Below are 14,821 nucleotides of genomic sequence, written 5' to 3' on the forward strand. Positions count from 1 at the left end.
GTCAAGGTTGAGAACCCCTGCTCTAGATATATTACATTATTTGCATGGGTAAGGGGGCTGATTTGTTTCTGTTGGTTCATATTGAATACCGTGATGGATGCTGGGAGCTTTGTACTTGCGAGGTCAAGAGCAGGCACCTCTTGTTGGTCAGCTCTTTACAGAGGGACATTTGTGTCTGTGGCTCCTACTCTGGCCTTTGGTAGCCTTTCATTTCTTTGGAGTAGCTTATGCTGTGTTACATGCTGGACTATATATGTGGGTTTTTTAAGTAACTCAGCAAGTGAGTTAGCATTTCTAAAGGAGAAAGACTTCCTCTTGATTTAAAGAGACTTAGTTTGATGAGTGTGTGATATGTCTTTTGCCACAGTGAAAAGAATTTTGAAAGCACAAAAGAGAGCAAACCTCACAGAAAATGGGAGAATTTTGCTTCCCTCACTTTTACAGAGAGATGGCCAATGTCTGACATGACTGAAGTTCTGTGTAGTGGGCTCCTTGTTTGTGGTCTTTTGCTTTTAGACAGTTTGGAATTTAAAAAAGTATATAAATTTTCTGATGATGCCATGCAACTGCACTTACCACTGTAAATTGTAAAAATGACTTTTGCCCTGAAGGGTGGCCAACCATTTGGTAATTGCGGAACTCTGTTCACCAGCTTTAAAAGGAGATGATATGGAAATGTGTTTGTGTGCCTTCGCCACGAACAACTGTTCATTGCCATAGAGTTCACATCCCACAAGTCCATGCCTGATGCTAAAATCAGCCCTTTCTGCCCCATGAGTCTCAGACGGGGAACAGCTGGCGGCAGTCTGTGGTGCTGAAGTGACCATACCCTCCTTACCTCACCACCTCCCATTCTGCCAATGCCCAGGATTTCCAGGTCCTTTCCCGGCCCTCTTCTCCTGCATCAGTGCTTCTCACGTAGCGCTCCAAGGGCAAAGTAGACTGGCAATAGAGAATTAGAAGCATGTGCAAATTTATACATTGCCATAGTATTCTTACTGTCCTCTGTTTTTTGTTTTTCTGGAAGTATTTACGTCTTAGCCTCCAACGACTAGAAGAGGAAACAACCTGAACCATCACTACAATCCAACTTAGAGTCCTGTCCTAGTAGAGAGGCCAGAATTCTTGCTTTCCTTGGGACAGTTTTTCAAGGAGTCTCTGGACCTCCCAAATTCAAATCAAACAGTGTTTCCCTTCTAGGGAGTGTTTGTGTGTGTGCGTGCGTGCGTGTGTGTGTCTGTGTATCTGTCTGTACGTGTGAGCATCTATGTGTATGTGTATGTGTGTACACATGCATGCGTATGTCTATCTGTCTGTACGCATAAGCATCTACGTGTATGTCTTGTCTCCATGTGCATCTGTCTGTCTGTCTGTACATGTAAGCATCTACATGTATGTGTGTGTGTGTGTCTGGGTTGGTGGGTGTCTGTGTGTGCATACATACCAGTTTTGCTGGTGTCTGTCTGATCCCCCTAGTGGGTACCATCTCCATGAAGCATGGACTGTCTCTGAGTTCTCTCTCTGCTGCAGTCCCAGTGTTGGTGTGTGGTAGACACCTAACAGGTATTATTGGCGGATTGCTTGTCCCCATGGTCCCCCACCTCTAGCCTTGTGTATAATTTCTTTCCTTCTTCAATCTTTGCACTTTTGGTACTGGTCCTGTATCACAAGTTTGACAGCATCTTACCGTAGTGATGGCAAGAGAAGAAGAAAACAGCCTGGTGTGCCTTCCTAACTTTCGCTTCCTCCTGGGCTCCTTGGCCATCTCTCTGTAGCTCTCTCTGTAGTTAGCATCACTTTCTTGCTTTAGTTATACAGTAAGATTTGTCCCCGCCTCATTCAGAAACTACCAAAACTTTGCAGCTTAGTATAATTTTTAAAATAGTGTTAAAGTATGAAAAATGAGAAGTCATAGAAATATTCTTCAGTGTCCATTTATCAAATGATCTATAAGTTTAATCTGAAGGGCTTTGTTTGTTTATTAAGGGGATATTTAATGTTTTGTTTTTCCCTCGAGTATTAAACCTAAAGTCTGTATATGCTGTGCTAAGCAAGTGCTTTATGACTGGGCAACATCCCTAACATGTATACATACATGCCTACCTACAGAGAGAGAGAGAGAGAGAGAGAGAGAGAGAGAGAGAGACAGAGAGAGAGAGACAGAGACAGAGAGACAGAGAGAGACAGAGAGGAAGGGGGCATCTCATCTGGCTTTGAACTCCCTTTGTAGGCAGGTTGGTCTTAAACTTGAAATTGCTGTACCTCTGCCTCCCAGGCAGCTGGGATTGCAAACTGCCCCACCAGACCAGCTCTCTTGTCTGTTCTCTAGGACAACTGGTTAGTTCTTATCAGGCAAGCTGATGAAGAGCAACAGAAAGCCTTTGAGATTCCTCCTTCCCAGATATCTGCCAATAGTTGATACCATCTTAACATTAAAATTTAAAGGCAATCTTAAAGCAAGAGCCCTTGATCATCTCAGCACAGATGCTAGAAGGAAATCTGAAATTTAGAATAAATATTCAATCTAGCATGGGAAGAAATTTTGCGATCTCCATCCCCATCACACCGACAGGTCTGTGCCGTGGCTTTCTCCAGTCCACACTGACTGTGTTTCTCCTGTGTGTATCGTTCAGATGGAGCATCGACACCGGAAGAAAGACACCCCCGTGCAGGCCAGCAGTCACCACCTCTTTGTCCAGATGAAGAGCCTCATGTGCTCCAACCTGGGAGAGGAGCTGGAGGTCATCTTCTCTCTCTTTGACAGTAAAGAGAATCGCCCAATCAGGTAACGGCACGCCGACACCAGACTTGAGTTTCTTGATGTAACCCTGATGGATGTTTACAGTTGACATGCTTTTGGATACAGCTTTCGTATACCAGCTGCAGTTCATCTATTGAACTCTGAGTTTCTGATTCACCTATCCTCTAGATATTGCCAGTACGATTGGATAGGTTTGAGAATTCCCAGGAAATCAAAATGCCTATAGAATCTTAAGTGGGTTTAAATGAAAGATGGCCATCTCGGCACTAAGCCTATCTTTGTTTTACTTACTTTGTGTTGATAATGCCAAGAAGATAAAATTTCTCTGTAGTATAATGTTTACTTATCGAAGTCAGCACATTTCATCTTTCAGTTTGTCAGTAAATAGTAACATTGATCTTCCTGTGTCTGGTTGATGATGTGAAGAAAGAACCTGCAGGCTTACAGACGCACCCGCTGAAGTATCAGAGCCCTGACGCAGGACAAAGTTTGTGCTTGTTTCTCATTCTCAGGGCTCTGCCCCTTCCCTTGTATTCTTTCCATAGCCAGCTTTTTATTATATATCTGGTTTTTCTGTGGTGAGAGAAATCAAATCCCAGGCCTTGTGCATGCTAAGGGAATCCCTATAGCTGGCTGATATCTCTTTTTAATGTTTGCAAAAAGACTTGGAGTAGATATTATGTTTGTGTACCCGACCAAAGGTTTGACCACTTACTGAGCTTTTATGGGAACTATATTTATTTTGAATAGAAGCATAAAGCACTCTGCTTTCAATTAAAAAATTCACATTTAAATTATGAATTAAGATGGAATTATTTGCACCACACATAAAGATCCATTTGTACAATGCTTTTAAAGTACTTATTAAAATAAATACCAAGAATCTTTTGCAATTCTGAGACACACGTATTAATTCATAAACACAACATAATCTAGGAGTATTTCTCTCCTTTCCTAGGAAATACAAGGGAAGTTCATTTTTAGTGCATTAGTAAGCATAAACATGATGGGTAACTTATGAATTAGTTTTAATGTACCTGTAAGTGTGACTTTTATTTCTTGCTAGTAGACCGTGCCTATAGTGTGGAAGGTGGTGTTTCTGTGAAGTAAGGCTAGAATTTATGAAGTGTGGAAGCAATGATGATAATACCCTTTCCGGGTCAACCTGAAGCAGGTGGAGGACATGAATCTGTGACCTATACCTTTCAACTCACGAACAAGTTCTCAAAGAGAAGAAGACGGCTCCAAACCTGGCCCATTTTAGCCCTGCACATAAGTACGAATGATTATTAAAGACAACGCCTGCTTTTCTTTCTTTTTTATTTTTATCTTTCAGAGACCAGTAGCCTTGGCTACTCTAGAACTCACTAGACCAGGCTGCCCTTGAACTCACAGAGATATGCCTGAATTTGCTTCTTAGAGGCCTGGTGCTGTGGGACAATGGTTTTTTTATCCTGTCACTTGAATTATTTTTAATAAAACGCTGATTGGCCAGTAGCCAGACAGGAAGTATAGGTGGGGAAAAGGAGAATTCTGGAAAGAGGAAAGAGTCAGTCTGCAGTTGTCATCTAGACAAAGAGGAAGCAAGGTGTAACAGCCTTGCCCAAAAAGGTACCAAGCCACATGGTGAACACAGACAAGCATTATGGGCGAATATAAGTTATAAGAATTAATAAGAAGCCTGAGATAATAGGCCAATCAGTTTATAATTAGTGTAGACTTCTGTGTGTTTCTTTGTTACTGAATGGATGCGGGACCAGGCAGGACAGAAACCTCTGTCAACAGCCTGTGCCACCATACCTAGCACAACACCTGCTTTAATGTTGAAATGTTTGTCGTTTACCCATAGTTTTATAAAATCCTGAAAATGTTGAGTATATAATATACTCTCATTTATATTTTTAACAAGCAGTAGAAAGCATGAAGGGAGAACTCTTCTGCTTGCCTTGATTAAGCTAAAGACCTGAGAAATAAATTCCTATTTTTTCCCACAAATGTTGCTGTTGAGTTCACATAACATCTCACTGATTTCTTAATATTAGGATTAGTAGAGTGCTAGGTGATATAAAATTCTCTATATAATTAACAATGAACATAATCAGCCTAATGCCATTATATTGTTATATTTATCATGCTATAAGGACATACTAATAATTTGTAATGTTAATATTCATTGAAATAATACTGAGTCAAATTTCTGAGTTTGTGTTGTTGAAAATATTTTCAGATTTTCTAAAGCAGACCATTCAGGTGTGCACACTCAGCAAGCCCTTAATGTACTGTGTTCACTTAGTGAACTTAGGAAAATAACCTGTGCTTAGGATTCCTCAAACAGTGAAATTCGGGTTTCCAGTTTAGGCTAGAAGGGGTCTTCTTCCTGGGCTACTAGGTTTGCCTGCACTCTTCCAGCCCCCATTCCCCAACTCCCAAATTTTTGTGATCATCCCAGGAAGAATCCAGTGTGAATGTCTCCCTTCTCGGCCTCCTGCCTGGGCCACATGTATCTCACATTTTTCCAAGATGAGGCATTTGAACAATGTTGGGTTTAGTTTATCTACATTTCTGAGGCTTACACAGGCAGCACAGTTAGGAACGGGGGTCAAACGGCCAGCAACGCAGAGCCATATGTCCCCTCCTGATGACAAGCCACATACAGGCATCTTCAACCTGGCCTTAACCACCGTGACCTCTTGCCTTGGGTCTTTCCTTGGTCTAGGAACTCTTAACAGTTCTCGCTTCCTACCTGCTGTCATTGCACTGTCTCAGAGGAAAGAACTGCAGAAGGAGCCTACGCTTTTAGGGCATGGCAGAAACCCGAGTTTTGTTTCTGCCGCTGTGACAAACAGCATGGCAAAAGCAACTTCTTTGGGGTTCTTTGGCTTAGCGATTACAGTCCGTCATCAGAGCAAGGGTTCAAACAGGAACCTGGTGGCAGGAACTGGAGCAGAGACCAGTTGCTTACTGGCTTGCTTTCCTCCATCTTGTTCACCCGTATAGGGACAGCACAGTCCATCACAGGCTTCTACATCACAGCCTTCTACATCAGTTAGCCAGTAAGAAAATGTCCTGGAGACCTGCCCACGGGCCAGTCTGATGGAGACAGGTCCTCAGCCGAGCTTTCCCGGGTGACTCTAGTTCGTGTCAAGTTAGCAGAAACACCCAGCGTAATTTCACATGGCATTTGAATGTCATCACTGATCCCAGTGAAACTAGCATGGGCCCCCCTGCGTCATCTGTGCTGCAGAAAGCCGTTTCTGAAGTCGAACCCTTTCAGAGGAGCCTTTCAAAACATCGTTCCCTTTGTTTATTCATGGAGCGTGCTATGGCACCTGGGCAGTCAGAAAACAGCTTGCCGAGTCTAGCCTCTCCTTCCATTCTCCGCTTGCACCATGTGAGTCCCTGGAAGAGACTCGTATTTTTCAGCTTAGCAGTGAGTTTCCTACTGAGCTCTCAGGCAGACCAAAGAATTTGTTGTTGTATATGTTTCTGCATGATGTGTGGGGGTTGGTGCTTATGTCGTGACACACGCGTGTAAGTCAGAGGACACCTTTGTGGGATTAGCTGTCTCCTATAGTAGTTCTTTTTTTGTTGGGACCACCAGCCTGCAAATAACAGCACAAGAACTTAGTAATTATGAAAACTTGGCCTTTGGTTTAGGCTTTTCCACAACTAGCTCTTATAACTTAAATTAACCCGTTTATACTAATCCACACTCTTCCAGGTGGTGTTAACCTATCTCCACACTGCCCATTCTGCTTCCTCCTTGTCTAGCCAGTGACTTTCTTCTTCTTAGAGCGCTTGCTCTCTCTGCCCGGAAGTCCCGCCTATACCTCCTGCCTAGCTATTGGCTGTTCAGCTTTTTTTGACACCCATCACAGCAACACACCTTCACCCAGTGTACAAATATCCCACCACATCCTTCCACCTTTCATGCCGTCCACGGGTCACACTCGGGTCCACCAAGTTTGTGCAGCAAGTGCTCTCACCAGTGCTTCTCGGGGTCCCCTAAGGAAGGGGAAGTAGTGTCAGCTGCTGATCCCTGCCAGGGACCAAACACTCGGGTTCTATCCTCATAGGGATCCAACATGTGATATCCCCTTCCTTGTTCATTGAGCATTGTGACGTGTGTAACAGCTCCCGAGTACCAGCGAAGGCAAATGATTTTAAGTGTCCCAGAGTCATCATTTGACTGCAGATTTGTTTGCAAAATCTGGATTTTGGTTTTTAAGCAGTTGTTGAATCTGCCTGAAGATTGCTGAGAAGATTGGGCCTCTGGTCATGTGATGGACCCTCCTTCCTATAAACTCCAGGAAGGATGCAGGCACGTTCCGACAGCATCTGGCTAGCCCATGCCTACATCACACCTCTTCACTCCAGTTTGCATGGATAGCAACACCAGTCCACAGAACCTAGTGAGCACTGGAAATTACAGACTAGTGTTCATTTAAGGCCAATGCAACCTTCATGCAACTTCTTTCTATGAATGATAATTATCTGTTTTAAAAAAAATAAGTTTGCCACATTATTTCACACAATCAAGATATTTTTAGAGAGCATTTGTATGGCTGGAAGTTTGATATCTGCGTTCCACAAGGTATGGCTGGGGAAGGCAAGAATGGAGTCTGCTGTCAGCATGTTTGGTACCTTATTTTGTCATATGCATGTGGCAAACACATGTATAATGCTTTTATATGCCCACCACTGTTATAAGTTCTTTTAAAAATATTTCCTGACTTAGCTCTTGACCACCCTATTAGAAATATACTACAAATATTCCCTTATTTGAGGATGATGCAGCCTCCAGTCCTTGCCCAAGTAAAGTGAAGCTGGTACTCTAACAGGGTAGGCTGTATAGGAATCAGTATTTTCCATCTCTACCCCACACTCATGTCTGCACACCTCTATATATGTAATATTCATAGTGTGCTATGTTCCTCCCCAGCCGATTTTTACTTGCCATTGAGTGGTGAGGGGTCCGTGAAGGGCTCATTCTTTTAAGACCTTGAATGGTAGAAGCTTGAGCTTGTGATGCCTGGGCAGGAAGGATCCAGGAATGACAAAGAGAACACAGAGGGAGAAGGGAAATCACTGATGTCTCCAGGCCCCTTGGGAGACGAGCATCAGGAACCAGACTTGAATTTGCAGATGGGAGATTAGCCCCAAGAAGGGAAGAACAGAGGGTGTGGATGGGAGCTATGTGAGCCTGAGGAGTAGGCATAGGACTTGTAATCGTTTACAGAGAGGGAACGGCAGTACATGCCACAGGGTCTCCTTTAACTGGCACTTAAGATCGGCTCTTGCACCACATGGAATCCCAAGAGTCATAGTGTGATAATTTGCATAGGCCATGCGACTGTACATTAATGCCTCCTTTCCCTTCATACATGCTGCTTCGTCTGCATCAGTATGTAAATAATCCTGGCTGGTGAACTTGACATAGTTTAGTGGTTGACTCAAAACTTCCGTTGTTTTGTTTACTGCTGTATTCTAAGCCGTCATTAATTAACATTGGGATTTTGTCTTTGGATTAATTCGTTCCTTTACTTTGGTCTCATCAGAGAATGTATTTAACAAGGCCCGAGTCCCACCGGTTGGTCCCTAGCTACTGAAGGCTCCTCATACAGACCAGCCACTGGCATGGGCTATTAGCTGAGAATTTAACAGCAGGGTGTGCTTAATTCTAGTAATTGCATTGATGAAGTTTACTTTCTGCTGATTCCTTTTTCACATACTTTTCTTGAAGTTAGATATTTTTTCTACTATCGTGCAGTTAAACTCAATTTCCTTGAAAGGTTTCGTTTCCATGGATGCTTTCTTTTGCCTACAATTATACTTTATTCATTTCAATTCTGTCATTTAAAGGAGAGGACGTACTGAATACAATTGATCTTGGTAAGGCTCAGGCTTTTGAAAAGTCTGGATTCACACTGATCTGTAAAATGGCTATGAATTTCTCTCTGTCTGGGAGATAGGTATCACCTGTGTCTTGTACACCCTTTCATTGTGGTTAAGTGGCCAGACTCTGAGGTTGGATGATGTGGGTGGAAATCCTGGCATTGCTCCATCAGCCTGAGCATGTAATTTCACATCTCTTCTAGCTGTAAACTGGGACTTCGTGAGGATAGTGGTGCTTTCCTAGTGGGCTTTCTTGAATGTTAAACTCATAGGATGCTGCTTGGTACCCAGTAGTTTTTCAGTGGGCCCTGGCTATGACGACAAGGATTTCTAAGCATAAAGAGGAAGTGTACATTATCCTAGCTAGAATTGTGTGGCGGCTGCCCTTGCTTTCTTGGGGAAATCACACATTCCAAGAAATTGGTGCTGTTTTACTTATGACATTGCAGTTTCTTAAAGTTTAGAGAGACCGCCCAGTAAACGGGGAGTATGGAGCCCGTATTACTTTAGCCAGGACTGCTCAAGCAAGGGCAGTCAGAAGCCCCAGGTGGGATTGCATCCTGAAACACCACAGTGAGGACAGGAATAAGAAACCTCGGGGTCTTGTGTCCAGGTGGAGAGAGTAAGAAATTGCTTTCATAGCTTCCAATAATTTATTTCAGAGGCTGATATGTAAAAGCTTATCTAAGCTCAGGCTAAGAGAAAATGATACTATTTTGTTTGGATGGTAGTATATAAGGTTAGTAGAGTCTTTAAGGATGTTAATTCCCTGGACCCTGCGCTAGCCTGTCTTGTTTGACACATCCTTTGAAGCCTAGCATGGTCTGATACACATTCAACATCTCTGTCTTTACATAAATTAGGAACACTTGGTGTTTTGACTCTGATAGATTGTAGGCCTAGGTCTGTGTTCCTGATGTCCTATGACAAGGTTTCCAAAGGAAGGAAATGGTGCAGGGAAAAGTGCCCAGCCAGGCTAGCAAGGGGCACAGTGCACAGAGCAAAACTAGTAGGGGCATTTAGTGACCCTTCTTGAACTGTGCTGGTATCAGCCATCCCATGGGGCCCAGGACGTTTCCTACTGTGTCTAGACATGTTGGCACAGATTTGCCATGGGTGTCTGTCCAGCAGCGACCCACGGGACCTTCCTGGGGCCTCGTGTTGAGCAACACAAGTGCTTCCCTCTCCCGCTTTGCTCCGCCATCTGATCGTTTCAGCGGGTGCCTGGGAACTGGGATTGTTCTCACCTCTGAGTTCCCCTAATCTGTGCGTTGGTCCTCATTTATTCACTCTGGTGTGACACATTAAAAGATGATAATGATGGCTCTACACTTCTGGTGGCCTTTATTGGCAGCAGTTTTCAGGAAGCTGCTGGGGGAGACTCAAATACAAGAAGGTGAGTGAGGTAATGCTGCTTTGTTCAGATGGAGAGCACACAGGGTATACTGAGCACTCTCCTCTATAGCAGTTTATGATATAAATACAATAGTGATTATTTAATGTCAGTATATGACTAGAAATACTATTGTTTCATAGAGCCAGAAGCTCACAGAGGTCCCGGACTTGATTTGCCTTCTCCTTTTCTTTGGTTCTAAGCACTCTGGCAGACGACTCACCTTTCTTAAGTCGAGCAGGATTTTACGAGGTGACCAGAAGGCCCTCTTGCCCGTGTCCCTGTGCTTTTTGTCAGAACAGATTAGTGAGCCCTCCCCGACTTGTATTAGGATCATCCCTGTCTTTCTTCATGTTCTCCCCAGTTGCTCCTTTTAGGGAAATAATTTAGTTTTCACGCGTTCTCTGAGGGATGAGCCATCGTCACATATAGTACCCACTTCACAAGGGCTCCTTTAGCATTCGGTGCCGGTTATGTGGCAGGAGGATTTGGCATTGACCAAGGAATTATTAATGCGGGGGCTCTACCCTCTCATCATCTCGATGTTCTCAGCACCTGGCAGCTGGCTTACCCAGGGTGTGTGTCTGTGGAGGGGGCGGGGTGATGCTTACCCAGGGTGTGTGTCTGTGGGGGGGCGGGGTGATGCAGTTAAAGGACGCATTTAAGTCTCGCCTCGCCACGGCTGCAAGGCATTAAAAGATCATGCCATTAGTACCTTCATCTTGGCCATCCTCCTTCGCCTCCAGGGGGGATGTGCTCCTTACTAAGAGAGTCAGAGTGTTGAGTGCATCCCTAAGAGCTGTTTCATGTTACACTGAGCTAATCGGGGCTGTGCTCTCTCAGACCCGTCTCCCAGGAGCCATCGTTTGCAAACCCTGTCATGCTAAAAAGCACACAGAAATCATCAGATAAATGCCTGGCATTCCTCCCGAAGCATTTGGAAGTTTGGGATTGAAAGCCAAGCAGGGTGTGTCTGCTTTCCGCCAGTTAGGTTTGTGCGTGTCACACCATCGCTGTGCAGTTATTAAAGGTTGCTCATTCGTGCACTTAGTCAGCCAGCAAGTACCTTCCCCCTTAAGGCCAAATGCTCATCTAGGGAAAGGTGTAGAAAAACCTTGGCCTCCCAAATCCTGTCTTCTACTTAGATTACAAATGTTGAGAAAATTAAAGACAGTTTCTGAATCATTCCTTTTGTAGCATCATATATAAAAGTATGTTAGCCACTACGCATTCTGTTGGTTTGTTGTTTTTTGTTTTGTTTTTCTTTTTTGAGATTGTCTCACTGTGTAGTCCTCGCTAGCCCGGAACTGTCTCACTATGTAGTCCTCGCTAGCCTGGAGCTTGCTACGCGGACCAGGCTGGCCTTGAACTCCTCGTGATCGTCCTGCTGTGTCACCTGTGCCTGCAGAGTACTGGGATAACAGCCACGTGCCACCATCCATAGCCTGGATTTAATAGTCATAAAATAAAAGTAAAATCAACAATTAAAAACAGCCTTCAGAACATCCCTTTGGGATTAAAAACAAAATACATGAAAGATTTATTTATTGTTTAAAGGGGCTTAAATTACATGGGTTTTCATTTAATCATTCTGTTTTCATTTGTGGCTTCTTAACCTTTATTTATTGATTTTTTTTAAATGCTTACTTCACCACAAAGTGCTTGGGAAGAGCTTTGGTTTGCTTGTTTTCAACATTCCTTATTAAACACGGGCTCCTAACAAGGAGGGCAGGATTTCGCGGACTCGGAATAACTTACTGTAAATAGGTCACATTGACTTCTCCCTCGAAGAATGGGAAGGGTACAGTTTTACCGTGATCAAATTCAGCGCATTCCAGAAAGAATGGGCCTGGGACACTCTTCCTTCACGCAGATTGTCCTACTTCCTGACCGTGTTTTTCTTGACTGTCGCCCTAGCCCGAGTCTCCTTCTGCTTCCTCTGCTGAGGGCTTGTTCTCTGGAGAAAGACTAAAGCAAGCGCCTCCCTCCCACTCGTTCTTAGTCAGAATCCTAAATAACAGGGCTAGAGGGCATTGCAGACAGGTGTGCTTAGACTTTATCTCATCCATCCTCCTCCCATGACGCCCTCGTCATCGCTCACCTCCCGTCCGGTTCTTGCTGGTCGCACTTCCCTCCCCAAGTGGTACCCTGTTCTGCTTTCATTTCACAGTGTGCCATGATTCTCTTCCTCTCTTTTCAGTTTCTACTTTTTAGTTTACATAGAGAGGGACACGCACTCTTGGACACGTTTCTATACACGCGTAGATGTCAAACCTGCAAATGACATGAAATGTGGTATTTGTCTCTGGGCCTTCGTTATTCTTCTTTTTAATATAGTGATCTATAGTAACCCTTCTGTTGGTTTACATTTAGGCTGGTTCTGTTGCTTTACTATTGTGTGACTAGCTCAGAAAATAAGCACAGATCTGCAGTGTCCCTGGCTTCGAGTCCTCTGTGTCTCGACACAGGAGTGGTGTGGCTGAACCATGACAGTTGTATTTTTAATTTTCTGAAAAGCCTTTATACTGATTTCCATAGTGGATCTACCAATTTCCATTCCTACCGTCGTGTATTGTGACTCCTCCTCTTGCCCTGCATCCTTGCTAACATCGCTTGTCACTGATTTCTTTTCTTTTCCTTCCTTCCTTCCTTCCTTCCTTCCTTCCTTCCTTCCTTCCTTCCTTCCTTCCTTCCTTCCTTCCTTTGGTTTTTTTTGAGACAAGGTTTCTCTGTGTAGTAGTCCTGGCTGTCCTGGAACGCTCTTGTAGACCAGGCTGGCCTCGAACTCACAGAGATCCGCCTGCCTCTGCCTCCTGAGTGCTGGGATTAAAGGCATGTGCTGTCACCATTTCTTAATGGGCTCTTCTGACTGTTCAGGAAATAGAATTGTAAACTAATTTCAGTAGACATTTCACTGATGGCTAAAGGTGTTTACAAAGATTTCATTCGAGAAACAGTCTGTTCAGTTTGTGAGCCCCATCAATGATTGGATAATTTGGGGGTTGGCAGTGCATAGTTCTTTATGCACTCTGGATATTAGTCCCCTGATTGATGTGTAATTGGCAAAGATTTTCCCCTCATTCTGTAGGCATGTTTCTTTAGTCTGCTGATTGCTTTTTTGCTATACAGACACTTAATTTTGCATAATCCCATTTGACAATTCTGGGGTTATTTGTTAAGATGTTGAAGTCTTTTTTCAGAGTATCCTTGATACATATTTTCCACAGAGCTTAAATTGACTTATTTTGATAGTGAAAATTGTAGTAATCTTAGCTATACTTTAAAAATGTATCTTCTTATGTAACATTCAGCTGGATCCTTTACCAGACAGAGCCTCAGATTGTATGGTCAGTCTCTCCATAGCTGGTATGTACTCGGTGAACCTAGCCTGGCCTGTTAACAAAGTCTGCTGCTGTCTTAGGTAAAGGATTGTGTTGTGCACAGCCTATCTATGATTTCCTTTTCCATTTCTTTTTAATTCAAAGACATCATGGTTGTAATGCTACTATAGCTTTAAAATTAGCTCACTAATGATCTTCTCCAGTAAGACTTGCAAAGGGAAGTCCTATCAGTGCTTGGGGAGGAAAAGGAGAAAGTCTTTGTTCATGGGATTGCAGGGCATTGTGGCCTGTTTGTAGCCACTTAAGAAAGCCATAAAAGACAGACAGCAATAGAGATGTGTTAAGACCTGAGCTTTGGGAACTTTAAAAAGGGCTCTTTAATGTAACTAATTAGTCATGGGAAAATGTTTTTGAACATTCATCAAAATAAATCAGGATCTCCTGGTTATGAATTGAGCATCAATTAGAGGAGAAAGTAGTACCAACACCAGAGGAAGGGCTCCTAGATAAGAAGGCTAATGACTCTCTTCTCTTCCCACTCTGCAGTCATTCTCTTGGGATACAGTGTCTCTCCATCCTTCATGTACCCAGGAGAACCAAATCTCAAGGTCCAGAAAGTATCTTAGGGATGCTTCCACACCTCCTGTTCACTTTTCACAGTGACCTGGGACAGCAGCATTGACTCAGCCTGTCGTGATGCTCTTGAAACTTTGCCGTTTCATGTGCTCCTTGTAATCGGTTGAAGCAAAGGATACAGTTATAGCTCTCTGCTTGGCCTTGGGGTGGAAGGGGGTGATTTTTTGCCCTCAGCCTTTTGTTACAGATGAGATTAACTAAGGGAAGAAGGGGCACTGGATGGGTTGGCACAGACCTTTAACCCAGGCTCTTGGAAGCAGAAAGAAGCAGGAGAATCATGAGGATGAGGCCAGCTTGGGTTGCATGGTTCTAAGACAGCCTGGCAACAGAATGTCTCAAAACTATGATGATGGTGAAAATGTTGATGTTAACGATGATGAATATTTAATCTACACATGGGAGGTAGCCAGGGAATGAGTAATTCTCAGAGGTGGTTTGAATTCCAGCCTACACAGCATCTTCAAAACAAGCTGCATTTTAAGAGAAGTGACTAAACAAGGGAAGATATTGAGTTTCTAAGGGTCAACAATTTGTGGGAAGGCAAATAAATGGCCAAGGGTGATTCATAAAAGTGCTATGTGTGCTATGCATAGCACATCTGCTGCCATCTCCAGGCCCCCAGAGGCCTGCTGTGGTCTTTGTTGGGCAACACTGTCCTCCCAGGTGGAAGAGGAGGCTGGTACCTTTGGTCTTTATAAGCCAGTGTCCTGCTCTCAGGCAGATTGAGGAAGGGCAGAGATTTCTGTATTTACTGCTTCTTAACTCTCTTTCTTCATTACCACAACCTTATGCCAG

General features: G+C 43.7%; 1 protein-coding gene across 2 annotated transcripts in view; it reads left to right on the forward strand.

Annotated features, from left to right (window-relative positions):
• Dock4 (dedicator of cytokinesis 4) overlaps positions 1–14,821 on the forward strand; it is a 392,371-nt gene that overhangs the window by 196,433 nt on the left and 181,117 nt on the right. For both annotated transcript variants that reach the window (XM_050158669.1, XM_050158670.1), the window contains exon 8: positions 2,634–2,785. In XM_050158669.1, coding sequence (XP_050014626.1) covers positions 2,634–2,785 — 152 coding nt within the window. The remainder of the gene's footprint in view (positions 1–2,633; positions 2,786–14,821) is intronic.

This window comes from Alexandromys fortis, unplaced genomic scaffold (assembly GCF_014885135.2).
Source record: "Alexandromys fortis isolate MF-2015 unplaced genomic scaffold, M_Fortis_MF-2015_v1.1 scaffold_101, whole genome shotgun sequence".
Taxonomy (NCBI): domain Eukaryota; kingdom Metazoa; phylum Chordata; class Mammalia; order Rodentia; family Cricetidae; genus Alexandromys; species Alexandromys fortis.